Source organism: Perca flavescens, chromosome 3 (assembly GCF_004354835.1).
Source record: "Perca flavescens isolate YP-PL-M2 chromosome 3, PFLA_1.0, whole genome shotgun sequence".
NCBI classification, from domain to species: Eukaryota; Metazoa; Chordata; class Actinopteri; order Perciformes; family Percidae; genus Perca; species Perca flavescens.
The window spans coordinates 24,088,137-24,111,244 of record NC_041333.1 but is presented as its reverse complement, the minus strand read 5'-3'; the positions used below and the strand labels follow the sequence as shown (position 1 = coordinate 24,111,244).

The following is a 23,108-nucleotide window of genomic DNA, read 5'->3' as shown; positions in this document are numbered from 1 at the left end:
CTTCAAAAACAAAATGGGACTCTTTATATTTTGTAAAATCAGCCTAAAAGACCTCCTTAATCAGAGACTTTGGTAGAATAGTACTGAAGATCAAGCCTCTGTTTGTCGGATGCAAGGTTACAAATGTCCAGTAGAGGGGAGCCTTTCCACAAGAATATGTTAGAGGTTTTTTTAAAAGCCATTGCCTCTTAAACGACCTAGGCAGAAGAGATGTGGTTCAAAATAACAGCAAGTAGTCTACAAAATAAATAAAAAGTATATGGTTATATTAACTTAAAGCAACAATGCAATAAACTAATTATAAGACCCTCAGCAGGGATATATGGACTTGGACCCATCAATGTTTACAGTAACACATATATAACACATCAGATCCACCCGCACCCCTTCCTTACCATCCTCCAGTGTTTTGGTGACGACTTGCTGTGAGGATGGCCCGGTGCCTGCCCTATTAGCAGCCTGCACCACCACGCTGTACTGAGTGAACTTCTTCAGGTTGTCCAGCACGATGCTCTCTGTGGTGTCTCCTGTGGTGTCCAGGCTGATGATGGTGAACTGGTGGCTCCCACCAGGGCTGTACTCTCTGTAGCCCACCTGGTAGCCACGGATCACACCATTCTGCAGGTACTTGTAGGGAGGCTGCAAGATGAGGCGAGAAACCGCTTAGAAGACCGACTCATAAGCTGTGGTGACACTTAGACAAACTATTCAAACATGAAATACTAAATCTAAAGCAAACAGAACATTAATATACTGGATGTGTATGCAAGGTAATGCAGCTTGACTATATATTACATATGACATATCATTACTTCTCTTCTGTCCATTTCATATACTCATAAACTATCATGACCAAATAATTATCATCAACTACAAACAAAGTGGTTGATAGCCTTTTTGGGGTCCAAATAAAATATATATAAATAAACATATAAATATATACAGCAATATTTGTAGCTACTAATCCAGAATATAGGTTTGGCAGTCCCAAGTCTCAGTTTTAAAACTATTTACACATTAATATCATAAAAGACATTTCTTTGTTTTTCTCCCACCCGTTAATTCATAATATCAATTTCAGTGCCGCAGCTTATCAGTACAGCAATATACATTAAGTTTAAACTTTACCTTCCAGGAAACTTTGATGCTCTGTGGGGAGGTTGGCTCCAGAGTGACATCCTGTGGTGGCCCGTCAGGAGCTGCAAATAAAGCACATCATTCAATATGACTGCATGCTTGTGTTTACTGTAAATTGAAGAGATGATCCACCACTGAGAGAAAGTCACTTTTTATCGTATTCACTAGATGGTGGTGTTGAGTTAAGAATATATTTTACTTCACACTCTTATACAGTACCATGCAGTTTCCACCTAAAAAAAAAACGTGTTTAACCATCAACGTTAACCTTTAAAATAATGTGAGAAATGATACATGTTTTATTTAATTAGAAGTTTATGACTTTATTTTAGCAATGAATCTAGTAAAATGGGGCATTTTAATGTGCTGGTATGTCTGTGGGGGGATCATTATAGGCAATAGAAGATAAGTGAACACTGATAGAGCTGACTAAAAGCAACAGTGAACTGATCTGTTTCCCCAGATATTAAAGATGATGGCCTCCATTTCAAACAACCATAAAATAATTATGTGCAAGATAACTCAACAGGTTTGAGGGGCCAGGAGGAGGAAATTGCCACAAAAGCTGAGGAGTTTATTTCCTAACCAGCATTCGGACACAGTTTAAATTCTCTACACAGCAGAGGTAAAGTATTAAAATGTGTGTTTTGAAGAAAGTGGAGTTTGTTTTTATGTTCTAGGAAAAATAATTTCAGCTGCACCATAGTTTGACTAATTACATGTACCTCCTTATTGTTTGCAGTGTTTGGATCCTTTTCAGTAACAATGTTATTTTTGAGCAGTTCATTTTACCATAGACTTTATACCTCAAATTAGGCAAAACTGTGAAAAATGCATTTAAAATGTCATGACAGTGTTTCCACAGGACTCAGGAGAAGCTCAGTTACCTGCTTCATCAGTAGTGATGGTGAGCTCGTTGCTAGGGTTGCTGTTGCCGATGATGTTCTTGGCGACCATGCGGATGTTGTAAGTGGAGGAAGGGTGGAGGTCAATAATCGTGGCCTGGTTGAGCTGCGGTGACACATCTTTGGTTACCTGGGCTGATAGCCACGACGCTAACAGAGGGGGAGAAAAGATTGTTAGGAATGGATAGTAACATTTCACATTACTTATTTCTGGATTTCTTATTTGCTGTATAACTCAGTAATTGTAACATAGACATAACAGGTTATCTCTTCAACTTGTGTCTACCTGATTTGTTCTTGCACTCAATATCATATCCTGTGATGGGGCTGTTGCCATCAAAGCCCATGGTCCAGCGGAGAGCTATGGTCCGATCTTTAACCTCCCGGATCTCCACCTCTGGAGGGTCCGGTGGTTCTGAGGAAAAGTGTGAACACAACAGAGTTAAAGCAGTATCCTGAAAGAGAACTGGATGGCAGGCAGACCAGACAGATGCATCGGTTTTACTCTGTCTGTGATTTCCCCAGTAGGAGATTAAGGATAGCTCTGCAAAGAGCAGGAATTACACTGTGCAGAAATTAAATTAATACATGAATAAATTAAGTAATAAATGATAGAAAACTTTACTACTCCTGGAGGGAATTTTCTTCCAAACAGACCCACTGAAAAAGCCATGCGCTGAACTGAATCTTACCTTGCACTGTCAGCTGTATGATGCCTCGATCCTCACCGAAGGAGTTGATGGCATGACAGGAGAAGAAACCAGAGTCCTCACGAACGGTTGGCATAATCTACAGAGAGACAAACCATATGCAGGACATTAGGGTGGGCAGAGAATCTAAAATTATGTTTCATGCTCAGTGATTTTTCAAAAAGGAGGACGGGCAGTGTACTCAACTTCAATATTCTTATCCTTTACCAGAGAGGGGACAAACCCTCTTTTGACTCATGATGGACATTTAACAACTATATTATCAGAAAGCACAGACTCCTTTACAATACTGCATTACACATGTACTCATTAATACTGTGTGTTAATAAGCATTGAATAAAAATAAGCTGAAAATAAGCTCTTTAATATTTTGTACTCTACTTGAAGATTTTAAGATGATGTGAGTATTCAAGGGCACTTTTTCTTTTGCCATGCCTTCCCTACTCTTTCTCCTTCTCTGCTTTCCATCTTTAAATATAATAGATAAAAAAGACTGAAGGTTGTGCGCTCACTAAAACTAGATTGAAAACATGTTTGCATGGCAATGAAACTGAGCACTCACCACCAGCGTAGAAACGACTTCATCAGCCACCTCTTTGACGGTGACCACATATCGGCTGGTCTCCGGGTTGATGATGCGTTCTTCTTTCTCCCAGCGAACCATTATGGGTTTCTCCCCATGAGCAATGCAGCTCATCCTCTTCTCCTCACCCTGTGTAGCCAGAGTGGTGTTGGGGTAGGAGGTGATCATGGCTGGGACTGGATGGAGAGGACAGAGGTTTAGGGGAGAGAGTAGGAAGCGCAAGATTAAAAAGAACGGATGCAAATGAAGATGTTATTAGAACAACATCAAATATTACCTTTTTTAAACAGTATATTTACTTTCCCTTCCACCAAGGACCACTTTGGAATAATTTCTTTCATTGTGCCATGTGTAAAACGATTTATTCCAAAATAAAATAAATAAAATCATATTTTGAAAAACATAGCACATATGCCTTTTCTGCATGTTTCCTGTCTTATACTGAGAAAACTCCTTTTTCTGACAATTATGACAACCATTTAAACACTCCTGGGACCATCAGGAACTCATGTTTGAGTCAACCTGTCTCTCACAATACTTAGAGATTGAAACTGAGCCCTTCAGGTAAGCCTGCGCCTGCTTTGATAATGACAGTGAATGGTAACGTGCTGTTTTCTGAGGATGAGGCGGAGGAACGGAGAAGAAAGTGGTGACTCCTGACTGAACTTCCAGCAGTCTGAGCGTGGAGCCAGTCTGGCTCTATGCCGTAACCGCACACCAGGCTCATTAGCAACACATCTAGCCTGTGTGCGTGTATGTGTCTGTGTGTGTGTGTGTGTGTGTGTGTGTGTGTGTGTGTGTGTGTGTGTGTCGTTTTGCAGAACCAGTATCTGTTGTAAATGTCTCACCGATACTACTCACAGTCTGTACTCACACTCACACTGTTCTCATACTCACACTTTCTTTAATTCTGTCCTTTTCTCTCTACTACATGAAGCCGTCTCCCAATTATTACACTCACAGAGACTTTCAGGTGCTATTCACAGTATAATTATCTCTAAAGTGTGAAACTCCTGAGTGGGAATACTCTATATTAATGTCTGCCGTTTGAGCAGACTGAATGAAAATGCTAGTCTTTATTAATGTGGACATTATCTTAATTATTATTACAGAAATTGCAAGTAAAACAATACAAATGATCTGATTTCTGCCAGCTGGCTTATAAACAAGAGACAATTTGAGTGAGTCAAAGCTAATTGAAATGTGTAGGAATCCATTCAAAGCTCAATGCACTTTGAAGATGGTCAGAAAAAGGTTTAAATAACAGTAACTGAGAAAATATTGTGTGGAACATATTTCAACATTAACAAATCCAATAATGTTTCCCTTACAATGCAGACAAATTAGAGTGAAATTACAATGGCCACTATAATAATATATAATAATGTATTATTTATTTTTAAACAAACCAGATTTTAATTAATTACACGAATGGATTTATTAGCAGACAACAATCACCAGAATACAGTGAAAAACATCAAAGCCAAAATAGACTCCTCAAATTGCTTGTTTTATCTGACCAACAGTCCAAACGCTAAGATATTCAATTTACAATGATTTTCCTATTTTTGCTTGGTAAATAACTTAAAGCTACATTGACGTTTTGGCCACTTGGGGGCATTGGAACCAAGTTATAAACACAACACTGACATATTATCACCCTATTAAGTTGATATGGAACATGTTAGCAAACAGAGCAACATTATCATTGTTTTGGAGCGGATATTTTTTGTGTCCACCTGAAAAATGTGATACCAATATTCACTCTCCCATTAGATCTGTTTTGGTCTCCACCAACTCCTAAGTGAAATGTTTGTCTCTTCAGCTGCTAAATGCGACACTTTCTTCAACAGCTAGTCACTTTACTTTCTTTAATGTATAGTGTGTTTTATTGCTTTTTTGCCAAAACAGCTACCAGCTGCGGAAATAAAATGAGCCATTTGATCCATTGTTACTATGTTGTGTGATCAGTCAATTCTTTTTTATTTACATTAGACAGGCCAGTGTTTATTACCATATGTTTATTAGAAGGTTTCCAGGATAGGTGTTGAAATTAATCAAATAATCAATGCATCGAATCGTGGACATGGACAATGCTGCATCGATAATCGGCAGGCTCATAATCAATTATTTCTGTTATGTTTTGCACATTCAGGAAGTGCCATGTGCTCAGTGCTATAGTTTTATGTATCCAATTTATTTAGTATTAGAGCACTGCAGAATGTTTTTTTTTGAAGCTTGAAAAGCTATTAATTAAATATCCTACATGGCTTTAATAGAAAAATGTATTTGACGCATCTCGATGCATCGAGATATCGAAACGAATTGCTGACATGATAATCGTAATCGAATCGGGAGATCAGTGAAGATTCACACCTCTAGTTTCCAGTATATGTAAATATGTGCTATGGTGAATACTGTGTTATTGAAAAGGACAGTAGTGGCAGCTACATGTGGCAGATACTTGTGTAGTAGAGGTTGGAAGCCATCTCTTCCAAGAAGAGATGAAATTTGTAGGTTTGAGTCAGTGTTCCAATGTCTGTACACTTCTGAATAAAGTCTGTGTGCATGTGTATGACTGTTATACTGTGCGTGCATATGTATGAATGTGAGTGCATGAGAGCAGCTGTGTCTGGGGGAGCTAAGTGGGCGAGCACAGAGAGCGGAAAACACTTGTGCTCATGACACATCTCAGCCACACTACACGATGGAAGAGAGAGAGAGAGCATGTACCCCTGCAGCGCTAACTATGATCCCTCTCCCTTGCTCTCTCACTTCATCTCCCTCCTCAGGCTCCCACCAGGACAGCGATGATTTAATGATGAGAGAGACCACTTTGATTATTCATACGCAGCAGACAAGTCCACCGGCCGTACTGTTGTCTTACACAGACACGCATTCGAACATATACAGACATGCACGAATAACGACAGACGCACTCACACACCCATGCACATTCTGAAATACACAAACAAAGACAAATACAGAGATACTGGCCCCGCACACTCGTACAGTATGCAAGTGTAGAAACAATGACAAGATAAAGAAAAACAACATAAGGATGCACATGCACAAACAAATGCAAACCAAAACAGAAGCAATGGCACACACAAACACTATTTAGAAATACACACATGCCTCCCCTCACACACAGTATTCTCCTGGGTCAAAACAGTATTTGTAGCAAACTTTGTAATCATTTGTTTTGGCTTCACAGAGGCGCTAGTCTGGTACATATTGCTCGTACTAGAAGTGCCAGGAAGGTTAGACAATCACGAGTCAATTAAAGTACTTGAATTTATAATGAATCATTTATTATTGTGTACTTGTGTGAATGGCAAATTGCCCTGATGTGTTAAACCATACCCATTCTGCAGCACAAGCACAATGCTACTGATTATTTCTTGCTCTGTTATTTATTATTTCAATGGTACAGAATATATAGATGTATCTACATTGTACAATATGTGCACACTTCTGTATTAGAGCCTGACCGATTGAGATTTTTTAAGTCTGAGTCCGATGTTTTAGAGTTTAAACAAGAGTCTGAAGCTGCTCAAGCAGCTCTGTGATGTACTTTAGCTTAATACTAACGTCAATGCTAACAAGCTCACAATGACAATGCTAACATTCTGATGTTTAGCAGATCTAATGTTTACCACGAAGCTAGCATGGCTTAGCTCAAACATATCTCAACACTGATACCATTATATCTGTAATAAGCTAATATCTGACAATAATATCAGCCATGTATCAGTCGGTCTCTGATTTATATGTGTACTGTAAATTAAAATTAAAAGAGTTAACGAGCACATGCAAACACAAACACAAATCCTACACAGCAACGCCCCCTCGCAAACAAATGAACACATACAGACTCCTTCAAAATGTTTCTGACTTTTTTCTCACAGTACATTTCCTTTCATGATGCAGCCAACAAAAATCAAAAGGGGGAGCTGCTATACTTGTATGTGTGCTAGTGTGCAAATATGAGGCCTGTGCACATGTGTGCGTACGTGCACCCTCAATGTCCGCCCACCCCCAACATGATGAAATGTGTCAGACTGGGGACTGCCAACGTTTAAACCTAATCTCTTATTCACTCGCAGCCCCTCCCTCTCCCTCGATCCCCATACCATCATCCCCCTTCCCACTGCCCCTGCACAAGAAATCGCTGATTTATTTTGCATGGCAACTATGAATTTTAAGTGAGTCCTATTAAAAGAGTCTTCTCAGCCCCTTCTCTAAATGTTATTGCTCCTTAACAGGGGCTATTTTCTCCATCTAAATGTGAGGCCTTGGCAGTGGAAGTTAACATCGACAAAGCTTGTGTTTGCTCATCGAAAGAGAAAGGGCACGCGATGACAGCACGCAAGACTCAGTGTGGGTATCTGTGTATTTGTTTCTGTATGAAATCATGTTGTATTAGAATATTCGTCATTTATGTTCATATGTATGAGCACATGCTTGTCTATATGAATATGCATATATGAATACATGTCTGTGACCTTGTGTGTGTGAGTGTGTGTGCGTATGTGTGAATGAAACATGCTAAATGTCCGGATATTTAAGATGCCATGTAGATTGCAGTATCTAAAATGTTCAGCAATCTTGGTCGTGCATCAGTGGCCCGGGCTGAGGTGAGGCTACTCACTCGCTTCCTCCTCCTCCTCCTCTCATCTCTATGCATCTGCACTTGCAGGGCCCCGGGCTAAACCTATTCTTTTTGATAGCCCATAATTGCTCAGTTGATGTATATTTTTTAATATCCAGCAATATTACAGGGTCCTGGTAATAAAACACAACGGGTAGAGGAGAAAGTGTGAGTGGGAAGAAGGGAGAGAAGGGAGAAAGAGAAAGCTGAGAAGGAAAAGGAGGGGAACAAAGACAGGAGGTGAGGGACTGAACAGTGTGGAGGAGGCTTTACTCTTACCAAGATGGGTCTTCAGCAGAGAAATGCGGGTTAAATCTTGTATAATAATAAAATTCCAAGTTACCAAATGACCTTGGTGGTGAAACTGTCTTAAGCATTTGCAGATGGAATTAGAGTTCAAAGAATTATTTTTATCTAACATATTTCAAGCAGAATTGCTAAATGTGTTGATATGCCAGTCAAGTTATTTTTTCTGCCCATAACAGAGCCAAGAGACAAAAGCAGCTCCTCATTTACAGCCAGCGAACATCAAATCTGCCGGTTACAGTAACACGCTGACAGATTTGATCAGTTGTAGCTAGCTAGATAATTAAGCTAAACTTGATTACATTAATAGTCAAATGCAATGTCTGAGTTTTTAATATTTTCAGCTGACATTTTCAGCTGACTTTGACGTTTTAAAATGAGAACCTTGTAATAGATGTCTTAGCACTTGATAGCTACATGCTGTACATGATATGATGCTAAAAGATGTATGCTAAAGCCACATGCAACTAGTTGTCAAGACATGCTCACTTTTCCCTGTTACGCTAGAGTAGATACCATACACCTACTGCTTAATACATTTCACACACATTTGCTCTTTTGTTTTTTGTTTTTAGAGAGGATAAATACACAACCCTGCCCCCTTATACGAACAAGCAGAACAATTTTGTCACTTTACAGGATTCACTATGTTGACATTATGAATGATTAAACATGCATAGAGACACGGAGGAGCAGCACAGGTTGATGTGTTTAAATGTATTACTCTAATATTCATCTGAGATTAAGACTATTTTGTCAAGTCAAGAGTCAGATTCAATGAAGCTAAAAAAAAAAATCTTTAAATGGTAAATAAATGTAGGCTTTGTTGTTGGCAGTGGGGGATTTAGACACTTGGAGGACACACACAGCTGCCAGCAAATGAACAAGGGTATGAAATGAAATGTATACTGTGTTACTTATCGTTTTAATCTTTCTTTCATTGCTGGAAATGTAAGAAACAAAAACAGCCAGAGAGTACATGCACAAAAGAAGCATGCGGACTGCTCTTCCCTTGAGCCACTTCGTCGGCTTTTAATTGAAGTATTGACGGATTTAAATGAGGCTGAAATGCACTCAAGAGTTCCAGCGACTCATAACACACACACACACACACACACACACACACACACACACACACACACACACACACACACACACACACACACACACACACACACACACACACACGGTGCATGCAAGCTGATTGAACACAATGCACCATGAATGGATACATAAATAAAAACTGATGTGATTGCAAACACACATCAAAAAGTAAAATACGCCTTGTTTGTACAATAAAAATCCTACTGTATGCTTAAAAATAAACGTGCACACAAACACACTTACAAACATAGAGAAATGGACATGACGGTGTTGGAGCGCAGTAATGGTCCCCCTTTTTTAAACCAACGAATAAGTACACTTTTACAGAAAGCATATTGAGTGAACGAGTACAGTTTGAGGTTTAAAGGGCATGAAATGTGATCTGTTGATGAGTGACAAGCATGTGGCTGAGCCAGCATGTAATGACTGAGCAGCCAATGGCAGCGGAGGAAGAACAGCACAGAGTTTTATCATAGGCCCAATGAACTTACAGCTGTTTCCTGTAATGTGAATTATTCGAGCGGTGAAGATGACACGTCAATGCTAACTGAATCATAAATGACTTGAAGGTTTTAAATGACACTGCAAGAGAAATGTAAATGGTCAGAGTGTAAAAAGAGAATTGTACCCACATGTGTTTAATCCATATTTATTGTTACTGATGATGTCATATTTTGGGGATGTCATGATGGCATTGTTATTGGCATAACAACCAACCAGATACTCAAGCACTAAAGTTAGATTTTGGGATTACTGTGGCAAAATATTACTAAACCTGCAGCAGATTTACTAACACATTTTGGTGTTTGGTATATGGTAATTTGTGGTATTTTCCAATTAATAGCGTGGCTGCGGGAAAAGTGTATTAACTCAGGGATAACTGCAAAAAGTAAGGCTGCATGTTTGCGAATAGTAAAAAATTATATTCAGAAGTTTTAACAGCGGGCGTTTTATGGGACAAAGTCTCAGTAAAATAAATGTGTTTTAATTGTGCACGTATGGCCAAATGTATTGAGATAACAGTAGTTCTGAATAAGATAATTTAACGTTGGGAAAAATTACAAGTTCTTGGCAATAGTACTTGTAATGTAATTGTACAATTGCATATTTCCTATATGCATTCGTGAGTTTAGAAGATGAGGCTATGTGCAAGTGTGTCAGAATTGTTCAATATCAAAAAGAAAAGTTATATAAGAATGTCTGTATTTTTCTGTCAGCAGTAAGAGTAAGAGACTAATTACAGTAACTGACAAGCAAGGAACTATAGTTTTTGGGTTAATATCATACTCCACTTACTATGTACATAACCATGTTCAACTTGCGGTAAGAAAAAAAGTATTTTTCAATTAAAACTTACAACTCAATCAATTTTCATGAAATAACTTGAAAAAAAAGCATGAGCATGTCTTTGATATAAATAATAAAAGCTGTAAATAATGTTAGCATTATGGTTCATGTTAATGAAACTACTAGTTATGAGAAGTATGCCTACATTATTTAGCACTAAAGCTGTAAAAATTCCGTTTGATAGAGCCCAGAACAGCATGAAACTAAAGCCTAGAGCAGTAGCAGAGTGCATTCAGTGGGTCAAACCCCATCTCTCTCTCTCTCTCTCACACACACACACACACACACACACACACACACACACACACACACACACACACACACATCTCTCTCTCTCCTTTACTATGTTAGATGATACTACTGACTATAAAGAGCATTGAAACTGAAACTACGCGTGCAATCTCAGTTTACTTCTCACACGCCCCCCATTTCCCACATCACTACAAGATGTACACCAACAAATCTATATATGCATAAACCACTGCTCTTTATAGGTATTTTGGAGTCCATGTCCTCCAAAACCCACACTCAGGGGACTGTCACAGCCAGATCACATCACTAAGTGACCAAAAGACCTACTGGACCAAAAACAAAAAGGTCAGCGAGAAAAGGAGAAGATATGTGCTGTTCTTGAGTGCAACAACACTGTTGATTGGATTCCCGATATCATCTTACTCTAACTTGTTTATGGTGAGTCGTCTCTTTGACTCTGAAGGACTCATATTGGTATAAGCCCAGTAGATACAGTACAAGCATATCATGAACAAATGCGGTTGCCATTTAGTAGATGTATTTTATATGAGCTAAAACACAATATGTATGACACAAGACCTTGTGTGCTTGTAGCTTACTTAAGTTGAGTTAAAATAAAATAAAACATTTCTTAAAAATCAATGTTTAGTGTTCAACATTTCTTAAAAATCAGTGTTTAGTGTTCAGACTTAGATATGCTACTGGGAGTTGAGTTTAATGTAGATGCAGCCACAGTGTTTCTTCTCTGCTTGGTAGAAAATGAAAGAAAAAAAGGTTAGTACAGCCATAGGTCAACTGCATAGCAACTGGGTGCTACAGTCAGCAAAATGATCTATGAAAACACAGAGAGCGTGTTCTTCTCTGAGCATGTTCTTCTCTGAGCCTGCTGCTGTAGCATTGACAGCTTCACACAGTGGCAGCTCCCAACCTTGTACACTGTGAAGCTTAATTACAGTGACACATGAATATCCATGGCATGCCAGCTGATATTAATGATAACAACTGCTGATTTATCCAGAAGGGATACAAGTTCAACAAAAATGATTGTGTCGGCTTCCTATTTTACAGAGAGGTCAGAAGTCAGGGTCAGTTACAATTTTCATCTCATCACTTAAAATGGCAAGTTTAATGTGTGTTCCTTGTAAATGTAAGTCAGGCTCTTGTACAGTACATGTACACGTTTTACACATTTGTGTTTTATGTATCAGACTGGGCTGATGAGGACACAGAAAGAGGAAGAGATAGAGAGAGGGAGACATAGATCAGAGAGAGGGCTGCCCATGATAGCGCTATAGGGAGCTACATGCTAATGCCCTCTGGAGGCAGGACCCTGTGGTTGGGGATATTAACATGCCGACGACTGACAGTAACAAAAAAAAAACAGTAACATGCTTATATATACTCAGAAACAGGAGAATAAGCTGTGTGCATACAGTTAGGTTCGCGCAGAAAAATGCTCAATAACTCCTGGTCCTTTTACTATGAGCATGGACACGAGCATAGCCTCCACTATTTCAACAGATGTACTAAAGCTTTGGTCGGAATCATGACCCCTTTAATGCTTTGCTTAACTTATGAAGTGTTTTTATTTAGCTGAAGCTCATCATCTGTAAATCTCAGACTCAGTTTGTTCATTAGCACAGCTTGTCTATTGAATTTGCTGATGTGAATCTTATTTCCTTCCATTCTTTTACAAAGTTAATGTCTGGCCAATCAACTTTACGAGGAGTATAGCGATCTGTGAAATCCTGCAGCTGGGAATCCTTTTTAACGGCTGCTTGTGGCTGCAGCAGCCCAGACATTAAAATACACAATGATTACTGCCCATCAGCTGTTATTGATCGTGCATCAGATGCAGGCTCTTACTTTTGACAGTGAGGTACATGGACTTGCTGACATCAGCTCCCACGTCGTTGCTGACCTTACACAGGTAGAAGCCGCTGTCGTCCTCCAGCACGTGTTTGATTAGCAGCGAACCGTTGCTCAGCAGCTGCACACGAGAGCCGCTGTTCAGTGCGATAGGCTGAAACTGGGGGACGCCCGCACCTGGTAGGAAAAGAAAAGACAAAGGAAAGAGAAAGAGACACTGTAAATAATGAGAAAATAAACATTTAAACATAATGTCCAACTCTTTATATAGTCCATACAGTATGTGTAAATGTACACATATGCCTATATGATGATTTGTACTTTTCAGTAGAGAAAAATATGTATAATGCTGATACAGTGCTTATCAGTGAGTTGACCTCCAGTGTGTGTATGTGTGTGTGTAGGTGTGTGTGTGTGTGTGTGTGTGTGTGTGTGTGTGTGTGTGTGTGTGTGTGTGTTTGTGTGCGTGCATTAATTTGACCATTCATCTGTGTTTACAGATTTGATGACAAAGCCTGTCAGATTAAGGGAGGATTGTAAACATGTTTTTTAACACCAGGCCTAAATCCTTAAACCACCAAACAGCTGCTAAGCACAGTGAAGCGGGCCGAGCTGCTGGTGTGATGCAATCAGAACAAACATAATGCTCATGTTTAACAAGAAGGCAGATTGATGCAGAAGAACAACAGGCAGAAGGAGAGCAAAGCAGAGAGGCCTTGCATTGCTGCTGGCCTTAAACACTGAGACGAGCCAGTGAGATTCAAAGATGTTAACTGTAGCTAGACATGGATTTTTCTCTGATATTTTAATCCTTTGTGTGTTAACTCTCTGGGTTTATTCTTTGCATTTATGTTTGTTGAATACTAGATCCAGAAGAAATGGCCTTGGTCGAGGACAGACTAATCCTAAAGGAATGGATTTGTCTGGTTTCAGACGAGTAATGCTGTGCACCTGTCTTTTCTCAATTCTTAAAAGTCCAATACAACTGACACTTTGATATATATATATATATATATATCACTGAAGCATCGTTGAAATAATTGGACTTGGCATCTCTGACATATTCTGGCCTGCTGCCTGCACGTAATTAATACCTATCTTTTAAACAGAAAATGATATAATCATTCTTGTTCTATTGTCAAACAATACAGTATCTCATTCTGCAATGGTGGCCTTAAATCCGTAGGAAATGTCACTGACAATAAATAATAAAGCTAACGTCTTTAGCGCGGTCTGCTCTTATAGTGATGAAAGCGCTGTATTCCACCTTGCTCATGTAGTATTAAACACATGTGTGAACTGAGCCAGACATTGCATTAGCTTGTGTTAAAGTTAGCATGTAGAGATTAGGCTATTTAGTGAGCAGTGGGTTTTTGCTATTTAATTAAAATGCAGTCAAGTGGCTGTGGCTAGCAAAGGGGTCAAGTGGTGACTTTGTTTCTGCTCTCCTGGCTCTGACAGAGAGAGAGAGAGAGAGAGAGAGAGAGAGAGAGAGAGAGAGAGAGATAGAGAGAGAGAGAGAGAGAGAAAGATAGAGAGAATTCTTCCTTGAATTATTATTATATTTGCATATCCAAATGGTGCTAGTCATGCTAATAGCACTTGACCTTTACTTACTGTTCCATATCTCCCAGGGAGACTCCTGTCTTCAACTGTTGCAGAAGAAGACAGCCATTCTCTGGACAAACTGCACTCTAGCTTACAACAAATTAAAATATAGCTTATACCAAGCCACCTACTCTGGATACATTTTCATTGCTTCTTTGCTCTGACTGATATCCTGTGCAACAACATATTACAGAGCACCAAGAAAGATGCGAAAAACGGTGGTAAAAATATGTGACAAAGGCTCGAACAAAACACAAAATCAACTTGCGGCCGGGCCAACTGAACTATGGGACACTTCCTGCTGGATAGGTAAACTACGATTGGGTAGACACACACACACACACACACACACACACACACTGTTCAGCTTAATCTCACTGTACTGATCAGTAATGGTCAGACATTACTAATCAGGCATGAGGCTTGCTTGTCTCTCACACACACATGAACGCCCGCACACACAAATCCAATCAAAGGGTGAAAAACACATCTGATTCTTTTATTCCTTTGATCACAAGGCCTAGTACACACACACACACACACACACACACACACACACACACTGAAAAACAAATACACACACTCACGCATCACTCCTCATTGGTTGTTGTCCTTCTGTTGGGGAACCTTTCATCCCTTGTTATATGGATGAGGGAGCAAACACATGGGGCCCCTTTTCATCTGCCCTGCTCTAGTGGCTAAACTCACCTGCTGCCTCCCTGCCTGCATGTCTGTCTGCTGTCTGTTTTTGCCTCTCTCTCTCTCTCTCTCTCTCTCTCTCTCTCTCTCTCTCTCTCTCGCGCTTTCTCTCTCTCTTTCTCTCTCTCTCTGATGATTCTCTAATCGTGCAGGTGAAACCCTGCAAGCCCCCAACCCCCGGTTTACAGAGCAGATGGCTGTGTGTGTGCTTGTATGTCTATGCATTCACAGACACCGATGCTCTGGCTGTGGATGAAGCAAATGGAATCCACTCTTCTTCAAAAGCACTACTACAGCACTCACATTTAAGGAACATAACCTGAGACCAAGGTGTGGCCCTGCTAGCTGCACACAAAGCTGAACTGTAGTTGACAAAAATGATCATCATATGTTAAAGGTGCTCTAAGCGATGTTGGGTGACGTTATTCTTATTGATGTTCAAAGTATTTTCAAACAAAACAAGACTAGCTCACCCCCCCCCCACCTTCCGTGCTTCAGCGCACGCGTTTGATTGTTTTACGAGCACTTTGTATTATTACGAGCCAATATATTGGAGCGATTGCAGAGCATCCTTGTGACTCAGGAGACCAAAGTCTGCTTTCTTATTCTGTGAGTTTAAATTTGAGAGTGAAATTTGCTTTTAATTCCAAATGATAATTCATGCTGTGTTTAATGTACCTTTGGAGTGTTCCCATACGATGGTGGGTGGTGGGTAGCCTTCAGCTGAGCAGTTCAGAGTCACAGTTTTCCCATAGATCCCATCTTGATCCTCAGGCTGAACCACAAACTGAGGAGGAACTGTACATACACATAAAGTAACAGTTGACACTGATTCATTACTTTTTTTTGGTGTCTTTATTATGCTTGTAGCTGAGGTATGCAGGTTTTCATGCCAGTCAAACACTACACCAGTCGATTTTACCTTCAGCCAGACAGGAGGCTCTAATAAGTGATGTTTGGCACAGCAGGGATTGCTTAAAATGAAAACCTGCACACATACTACAGATTATAGTAGTCCACTAGGTGCCATTACATATATAATATGTTCCTTTGTTTTTTCTCACCTCGAACAATGAGCTGACTCTGGTGCTCCACTGCAGCAGCCTCGTTGCGGGCGATGCAGGTGTAGTTGCCGTTGTGGTCGGGCGTCAGGTTGGAGATTCGCAGTGAGCTGGTGAAGTCGATGTTGTCCACAGTCACACCCAGGCTGATGGGGATTGGCCGTCCATCTTTTTGCCAGGTGATGTCTAACGGGCGGTCGCCTGACATGACCACGCAGGGGATGAAGACACGCTGGCCAATGGTGAAACGCTGGAACTCAAAGGGTTGAATGTAGGGAGGGACTGATAGAGGAGGAAAGAGACACAAAGATCAAATGTGATTTCAGCCGTGAGTTTCAAAGACCATCTTAATTCCCTGGATTCTGTGGCAGGTATTGTGTCCTTTTTCTCAGAGTAATCCTACAATCTTCTAACTATCTTCCTCATCCTATAAAGAGGTCACTGAAGGAACATAAAAGACCTGAATAGCAAAGCATTCTGAAATAATTCCCCGTCAATCTCAGACTGGAACATTTAGTCCTTTCAGCACAAGAAGCTATAAGAGCACACAGGAACAGAACAAAAAAACTTTGAGGTGACTCATTCAGGTTGCTTGGAAAAAGAAATCGAAGGGAACCTGAAGTTTTTGTCTTTGTCTATTAATAATCATCTATTGATCTACTAGCCTACATACTTACCTCTCTTCCAGCCTGGCTACTACATCAATCTCCTATTTTCTTTTTTATCCACCCATCTAAAAACCCTGATTGCAGGACTAGTGCATATTCAGGGGAAAAAAAACAAGTGATCAGAGTCAATCTGGCTGCATAATATAATGACACAGTTATACAATAAGATCTATTCAAATTGCCTGCACTCTATTCTCTGGGAAATCTCCAGCCATCACACAAGTCATCTGTGTTTGAGTGTCCAGTGAGTTCAAATAACACTGAAATAAGCAGCACTTTAGCACCTTATTTAATTCACAACAAAGTGGAGATAATGGACTCCAGGGATCCCCAAAGACACTTCCGCATTTTAAGCATGAGCAGAGTAAATTAACAAATGCACTCGCTCACTATAGCACCGCTGGGAAGCGTTGCTTTATATCATCGCTCTCTCTTTAGTTCTCACTCACTCTCTCCCTCTTTCCCTTGCTCCATTGGTAAGTGTAATATAGTGACAACAACCTAGCATACTGTACAGAGGGAAGGAAATTGGGCATAATGGGGAAGCCCGTTTTCGTATCACCTATTACATTTGTAAGATCTCAGTGGGGATCAGTCACTCAGCTCTGTAATATCAGTGGCACTGATACAGTCTTCATTAGGTACCCTGATATACTGATGGAATAAATGTAGAAGTCTGGTGAGATCTATGATATAGCTGTCTGCCTTTCTGTGTGAGTGGGCCTTTTTATTTATCCGTCTACTGACAGGTTTTCGAACCTGCGGTTGCTGCGGCAAGGACTGAGCCTCTATACATGGGGTGCATGCTCAAACAGGTGAGCTACCCAGGCGTCCCTACTTTACAGAATTTTCTAACAATTAAACAAATGAAAATAAATAAAACATTCATTGGTGAGCTTTAGATGTGCTGGTAGGCAGAATTTGTTACCTTTTACCAGGCTATTTCACCCTTTTTCCAGTCTCTATGCTAAGCTAAGAGGCTAGTATATATAACCCTATACTTCATAGGAAGTTATTAGAGTGGTACTGACTTTCTAATATAACTCTCAGCAAGAACGCAAATGAGCACATCTCACAAAATGTTGACCTATTCCTTGAACAAAAAAAACACATGTGATGACAAATACAGTAGATGATGTTTTGCATAACAACCACAGCACTGCATTGTTCATCAAATAAAACATTATAGTGACTGGTTTGATTGATGAATTATATTAAATCAGCTCTATATTTAGCATATATCTGTCTGTCTCAAGCTGTAAAAACTAAATTGTATCCTTGCACAGAATTAAGGAACATGTTAAGTTTTAAGAACAAAATTAAGCTTTTGAGTTTACAACATATTCATCTTTTGCAGTATATTACAATTACCAACAGAACATTAATATCAAAATAAGTTTCTTGACCAGTTGCATGGTATCTTGACATTTCCTGCAAGCTTTTAAATATTTCCATGCACAAAATGCATGGAAAAAAAACAAACATCTCAAGGTTGTGCAGCATATTAAGCTCAATTTACTTTGTCTACACAACTCAATGGGACTAACCTCTCACAAGAACATGGACACTCTGGGAGTCCATCTTGTTGGGTTGGACCATCACCTTGCAGTTATACTCGCCAGCGTCCACCTGCTGCACGTTGGTCAGCTTCAGTGTGCCGTTGTTCTCAAATGCTCGCTGTCGGTGGTTGAACGGTAGCAGTGCCGAGTTTTTGTACCACTTTATGGAGTAGTAAGGGTAGCCAATCACACGGCAGTGAACGAACGCATCCCGTCCAGCAATTGCTGTAATGTTTTTCATTGGACGAATGCTGGCGCGGCCTAAGGAGGGACAGAGAATGAGAAAGGATCCTCTTTAAATACATTCAGTGGATAGTGACAACAAATAACTAGGGCTTTATTTTTGGTGTTTTTGTAAATAAATGCTGTGAAAGGACGGCTAGATTAAAGTGTGCTAACCATCTGAAGGAAAACAGAGCATTTAGATAACACTGCACTACTGATACTTATAACTCTGCTCTTGCTGCTCACCCACATAACAGTAATACATTCTGTGTCTCATAAGATGGAAACAGAGTAATCGCTTTAACATCTAATCGTGAAGAGTTGAATTGGCTGCTTGAGTAATAAACACACGCAGACACAGACACACATGAACACTCACTCACACACACAAGAAAACCACAGATAAATCTATTCATGCAAACAGAAGAAATATTAAACATTTTTCTTCCGGCTATTTACAAACCAGCCCATTTTGGAACCCAATATCCAGATACGCTTATGTGCAGCAAACCAGGATAATTCATTTGACCTAAAATACAGGCATGTTGGAAGAGCACAGTAACAATTTGGAGAGAAAGAGACGAGGCAACAATAATAAATATTATACAAGCGGTAGAGAAAAAGGAAATAATGCAAAAAAAGAACACAAAAAATGGAGCCAAAACCAATCAGTGAAGAACACCCTAAAAGGAAATGTAATTGTGATTAAATATTTAATACTAGCACTAAAAATGACTATAAAAAATAGCTAAGAAAAACTAAGTGGGAAAAAAGAATCAAATCATCACAGCAAAGAACCAAAAAAAATCCTAATAAATCCACATTTTCGACAAAAACAACAACCAGCGCTCATGTACTGCAAATATAAGACAGCCAGCTGGACAGCGAGACACAGACAGACATACAGAGACAGACAGGTATGTGTATTGTTGTTCTTGGAGGAGCTGATTTGACAAGCACCTCTTACGTTTATTCGAGCCTGGTGGTACACAACCCCGGCCGAGTTGCTGCACGTGCACCGGTACACCCCGCCGTCCTGCACCTGGGTGTGTGTGACGTTGAGCTGGCTGACGACGTGGCCCTCGTGGGTCTCGTAGTGGCCCAGGTGGTGGTGGCTGTCTTTGATGACGGGGTCTTCGTCCAGTGACCAGGTGCACCTGGGAGGCGGCGTGCCCTTGACATTGCAGACCAGGAAGACAGGCTCGTTTGGGTTCACCACCTTCTCACTGAAGGAGGACAGGATCTTTGGAGTACCATCTGCGTTGGGGGACAAGGTGGAACAGGATTGGGGACAGGAATACAATGGTGAATAAAAGGGTTGTTAAGGTATTAGAAAAACATTGATTTACAGTTTACTTTTTTGGGGCATTTTTAGGCCTTTATTGGCAGGACAGCTAAAGAAATGAAAGGGGAGACAGGGAGAGAATGCCATGCAGCAAAAGGTCGCAGGTAGGAGTCGAACCCGAGTCCCCTGCATTGAGGAGTAAACCTCTCTATATATATATATATATATATATGCATCCCTTCTCTACCAACTGAGCTAACCAGGCACCCTACAGTTTACTTTAAATTTTAAAGTTAGCCAGTTATAGTGGTGCATTTCTATTATACTTATCCTGCCGTACACCTGGCTTACCATTGACCAACCAGGTCCTAGTATCCAAATGCCTACAGTATCTGTATGTATGGTAGTTCACTTTGTACAGAGTGAAATGTTTAGCTACAAGATCAGTTAAAGACTGTTCAGTTAATCTGACTTTGGCAGTTTGGGATGTGTGAACAGATGTGTTATTTGCTGTCAGGGGTCAATCTTTTTCAACCCTTTTTGTGTCTATATATATATATATATATATATAATTATAATGCAACACAGGAAAAGGAAAAATCATGACTTTTTGTCAAGACTTTACACCTTTAGTTTAGTTCAACAGTGATCCAGGAGCTTTTCTTCCAGACACTGAGAGTGGTTGGCTTTTGAAATGTCTGTCTGCCTGCTGCTGCTCTCTGATAATCTAGATCTGTTCCACATGATTATAGATTATCAATATCTTCTTTTTGCAGCTCCCTGGCCACAGGAGACCGTTGCCTGAGCAACGCTGCCAAGGTAAGCTATTGGATTCAGGAGTGTGTGTGCATGTATATTTTTGTATGCTTTTGTGAAGTCTGGGATGATCCTTCTAATGGGGGCCTATAGCAGAGAGTCACAGCAGGATGCCATTAACACATAAACCCTATATTGATCTCCAAAGTCTAAATCTGTTTCTAGTAACTCACTGATTATGTATAAGACAGCTGCTAGAGTGTGGCTTTTGGTCAGCATTTGTGTGAATGGTCCACCCTACAAACCACATGCACACATTTTACCTTCAAGGATGACTTGCACAAAGTCCTGTGCAGACATCTTGCCCTTCCTGGCGAAGCACTGGTAGGCTCCACCGTCGCTCTTCGACATCCCCTCCATGATGAGGTTCTCCCGGTTGAGCCCAGTGAAACGGACATTGTTGCCAGGGTAGATGATCTCTCCGTTGCGGTACCATGAAAGCTCATACTCGTCTGAACCGCTCACGCTACAAGACAGAGACACCTTGCTACCCACACTGCCTTTCACCTTCCGAGGGCTCACCACTGCCTTCAAGGGCTCTAAGCACACAAAAAATAAGAGACATTTTGCTTCTTTAAAGGAGCATTCAAAGATTCATTTGTGTTTTAATGACAGTAAGATTGATAGGAAGACGGTAGGGCAGATAGTGGAGAAAGGTCAGGTTAGATTTGAGCAGCATGACCATATAACATTTCAGAGGAAAAGGCTATAACCAACAACAATTTAACACATTTGTTTTGGATAAATTTGAATTGATTAACAATTTAGTCTAAAAAATATTGACAAATGCCCATCACAAGTCCGCAAAATGCTTGTTTTGTCTACCCAACAGTCCAAAACTCAAGTATTTTCAATTTTGAATTATATAAAGAGAGAGAAGAAGCAAATCAGTAAATGTCTTCCATCTTTGCTTGATAAAAAACTTAAATGATTAAAAATATTTTGTTGATCAACTTATCAATTATTCAATTAATAATTTCAGCTGTAGTTTAAACAGGTAACATCCCCTCCTTTTAAACAAAAATACTTACGTTTGACATAAAGGTGCCCCATGACCTCAGTGTTGCCATAACTGTTCCACACTTCACACACGTACGTCCCAGAGTCACTAGGCTGTGTGCTTTCTATCAGCAACCCTGTGATAGTCTGGCGGAAGCGACTGTCAGGCTCCAAAGGGCTGTTGTCCTTCAGCCAGCGGTATTTGGGCGTTGGGTAGCCTGAAGCCTTACAGGGCAGCTCCACCCGATGATTAATCATCACCTCTCGGTGGTCAAAGCCATCCAAGATGCCTGGCTCAGCATTGGTGGGGTCTGGAAGGAGCAGAGAATTTAGTGTTAATTAGTGGTGAGCGTTGCCAGGCGCTTGAAAGTGTAATCCAATATTGATTCTTGGGGTCAAGATCCAGTTTTATATACTGTATATTTTGTTATGTGAGGGAAAGGAGAGAGAAACAGTGTGTTGCTAAAATTGCCCCCCACAAACAAAACAGAGATGTGGCTTTGCTCCTTTTTTTATCCATTTATCCATCTACATGCTAAATGCAAAACATTTTAAATGGCCCTCATTTATCAAACTATGCTACAATATACAGCTGAACCTACATCACAGTACAGCCTGCATTTCAATGGTTGTTGACTTGTTACTGACTGGCCTGAAGTAGGGCTGCATACAGTAATTCATTGTTGACCTTAGAGTAAATCGGCCTGCATGACAGGATTGGACTATAAACTCTATTCTAAGCCTGAACGTACCCATTCACTGGTCTTGCGTTACAGTCCTGCAAATCAATCAAAATGTCTGTGGAGGACCCATAATTCATGTGGGAAAACATTTTTACAGTGGAAATAATTTTTGATGTCTGCAATTTTATAATGCCAAATCCAACTTGAAAGTGTATATTTATGTAAGGTTAATATTTGGCATTATCTACAGGAAGTATCCAATAAAATATATACGTGTATATTTGTCCTGCATGTATGGTCTTTGCAATTAAATTGATTCCAGTTTGAATGCAATACTGACCTGACACAATGAGACGTGCGCTGTTGCTCTGACGAGTCTCACCGGTGTAGCGGTGGCGTGTGGTGCAGCGATAGTTATTCAACCCATCCTCAGGCAGGACGTCCAGAATATACAAGGCTCCTGTGGATGTGATGAGATATCTTTGTCCTGGAAGAGATAAAAAAAAAAAAAAAAAGAGTGGAGTGGAAACACATGAAAGGAAGCAGTCGTGTGGTTGTTATGTAGAATCAAAACATCTTTTACAGTATAAAGAATTTATTCACTCCGCCACAACAGGATTTCTTTCTCCAAAGGGTGT

At 40.1% G+C, this 23,108-nt stretch overlaps 1 protein-coding gene across 1 annotated transcript in view; it reads right to left on the bottom strand.

Annotated features, from left to right (window-relative positions):
• Positions 1 to 23,108, bottom strand: part of dscamb (Down syndrome cell adhesion molecule b) — a 111,506-nt gene that overhangs the window by 19,542 nt on the left and 68,856 nt on the right. The window contains exons 3-16 of the mRNA XM_028570804.1: positions 22,811 to 22,957; positions 21,820 to 22,098; positions 21,052 to 21,327; positions 19,648 to 19,944; positions 18,451 to 18,723; positions 16,239 to 16,517; positions 15,853 to 15,972; positions 12,865 to 13,044; positions 3,315 to 3,511; positions 2,735 to 2,831; positions 2,329 to 2,457; positions 2,025 to 2,192; positions 1,129 to 1,199; positions 396 to 639 (exon numbers count right to left, since the gene is read on the bottom strand). Of these exons, the coding sequence (XP_028426605.1) occupies positions 396 to 639; positions 1,129 to 1,199; positions 2,025 to 2,192; positions 2,329 to 2,457; positions 2,735 to 2,831; positions 3,315 to 3,511; positions 12,865 to 13,044; positions 15,853 to 15,972; positions 16,239 to 16,517; positions 18,451 to 18,723; positions 19,648 to 19,944; positions 21,052 to 21,327; positions 21,820 to 22,098; positions 22,811 to 22,957 (2,757 nt within the window). The remainder of the gene's footprint in view (positions 1 to 395; positions 640 to 1,128; positions 1,200 to 2,024; positions 2,193 to 2,328; positions 2,458 to 2,734; positions 2,832 to 3,314; positions 3,512 to 12,864; positions 13,045 to 15,852; positions 15,973 to 16,238; positions 16,518 to 18,450; positions 18,724 to 19,647; positions 19,945 to 21,051; positions 21,328 to 21,819; positions 22,099 to 22,810; positions 22,958 to 23,108) is intronic.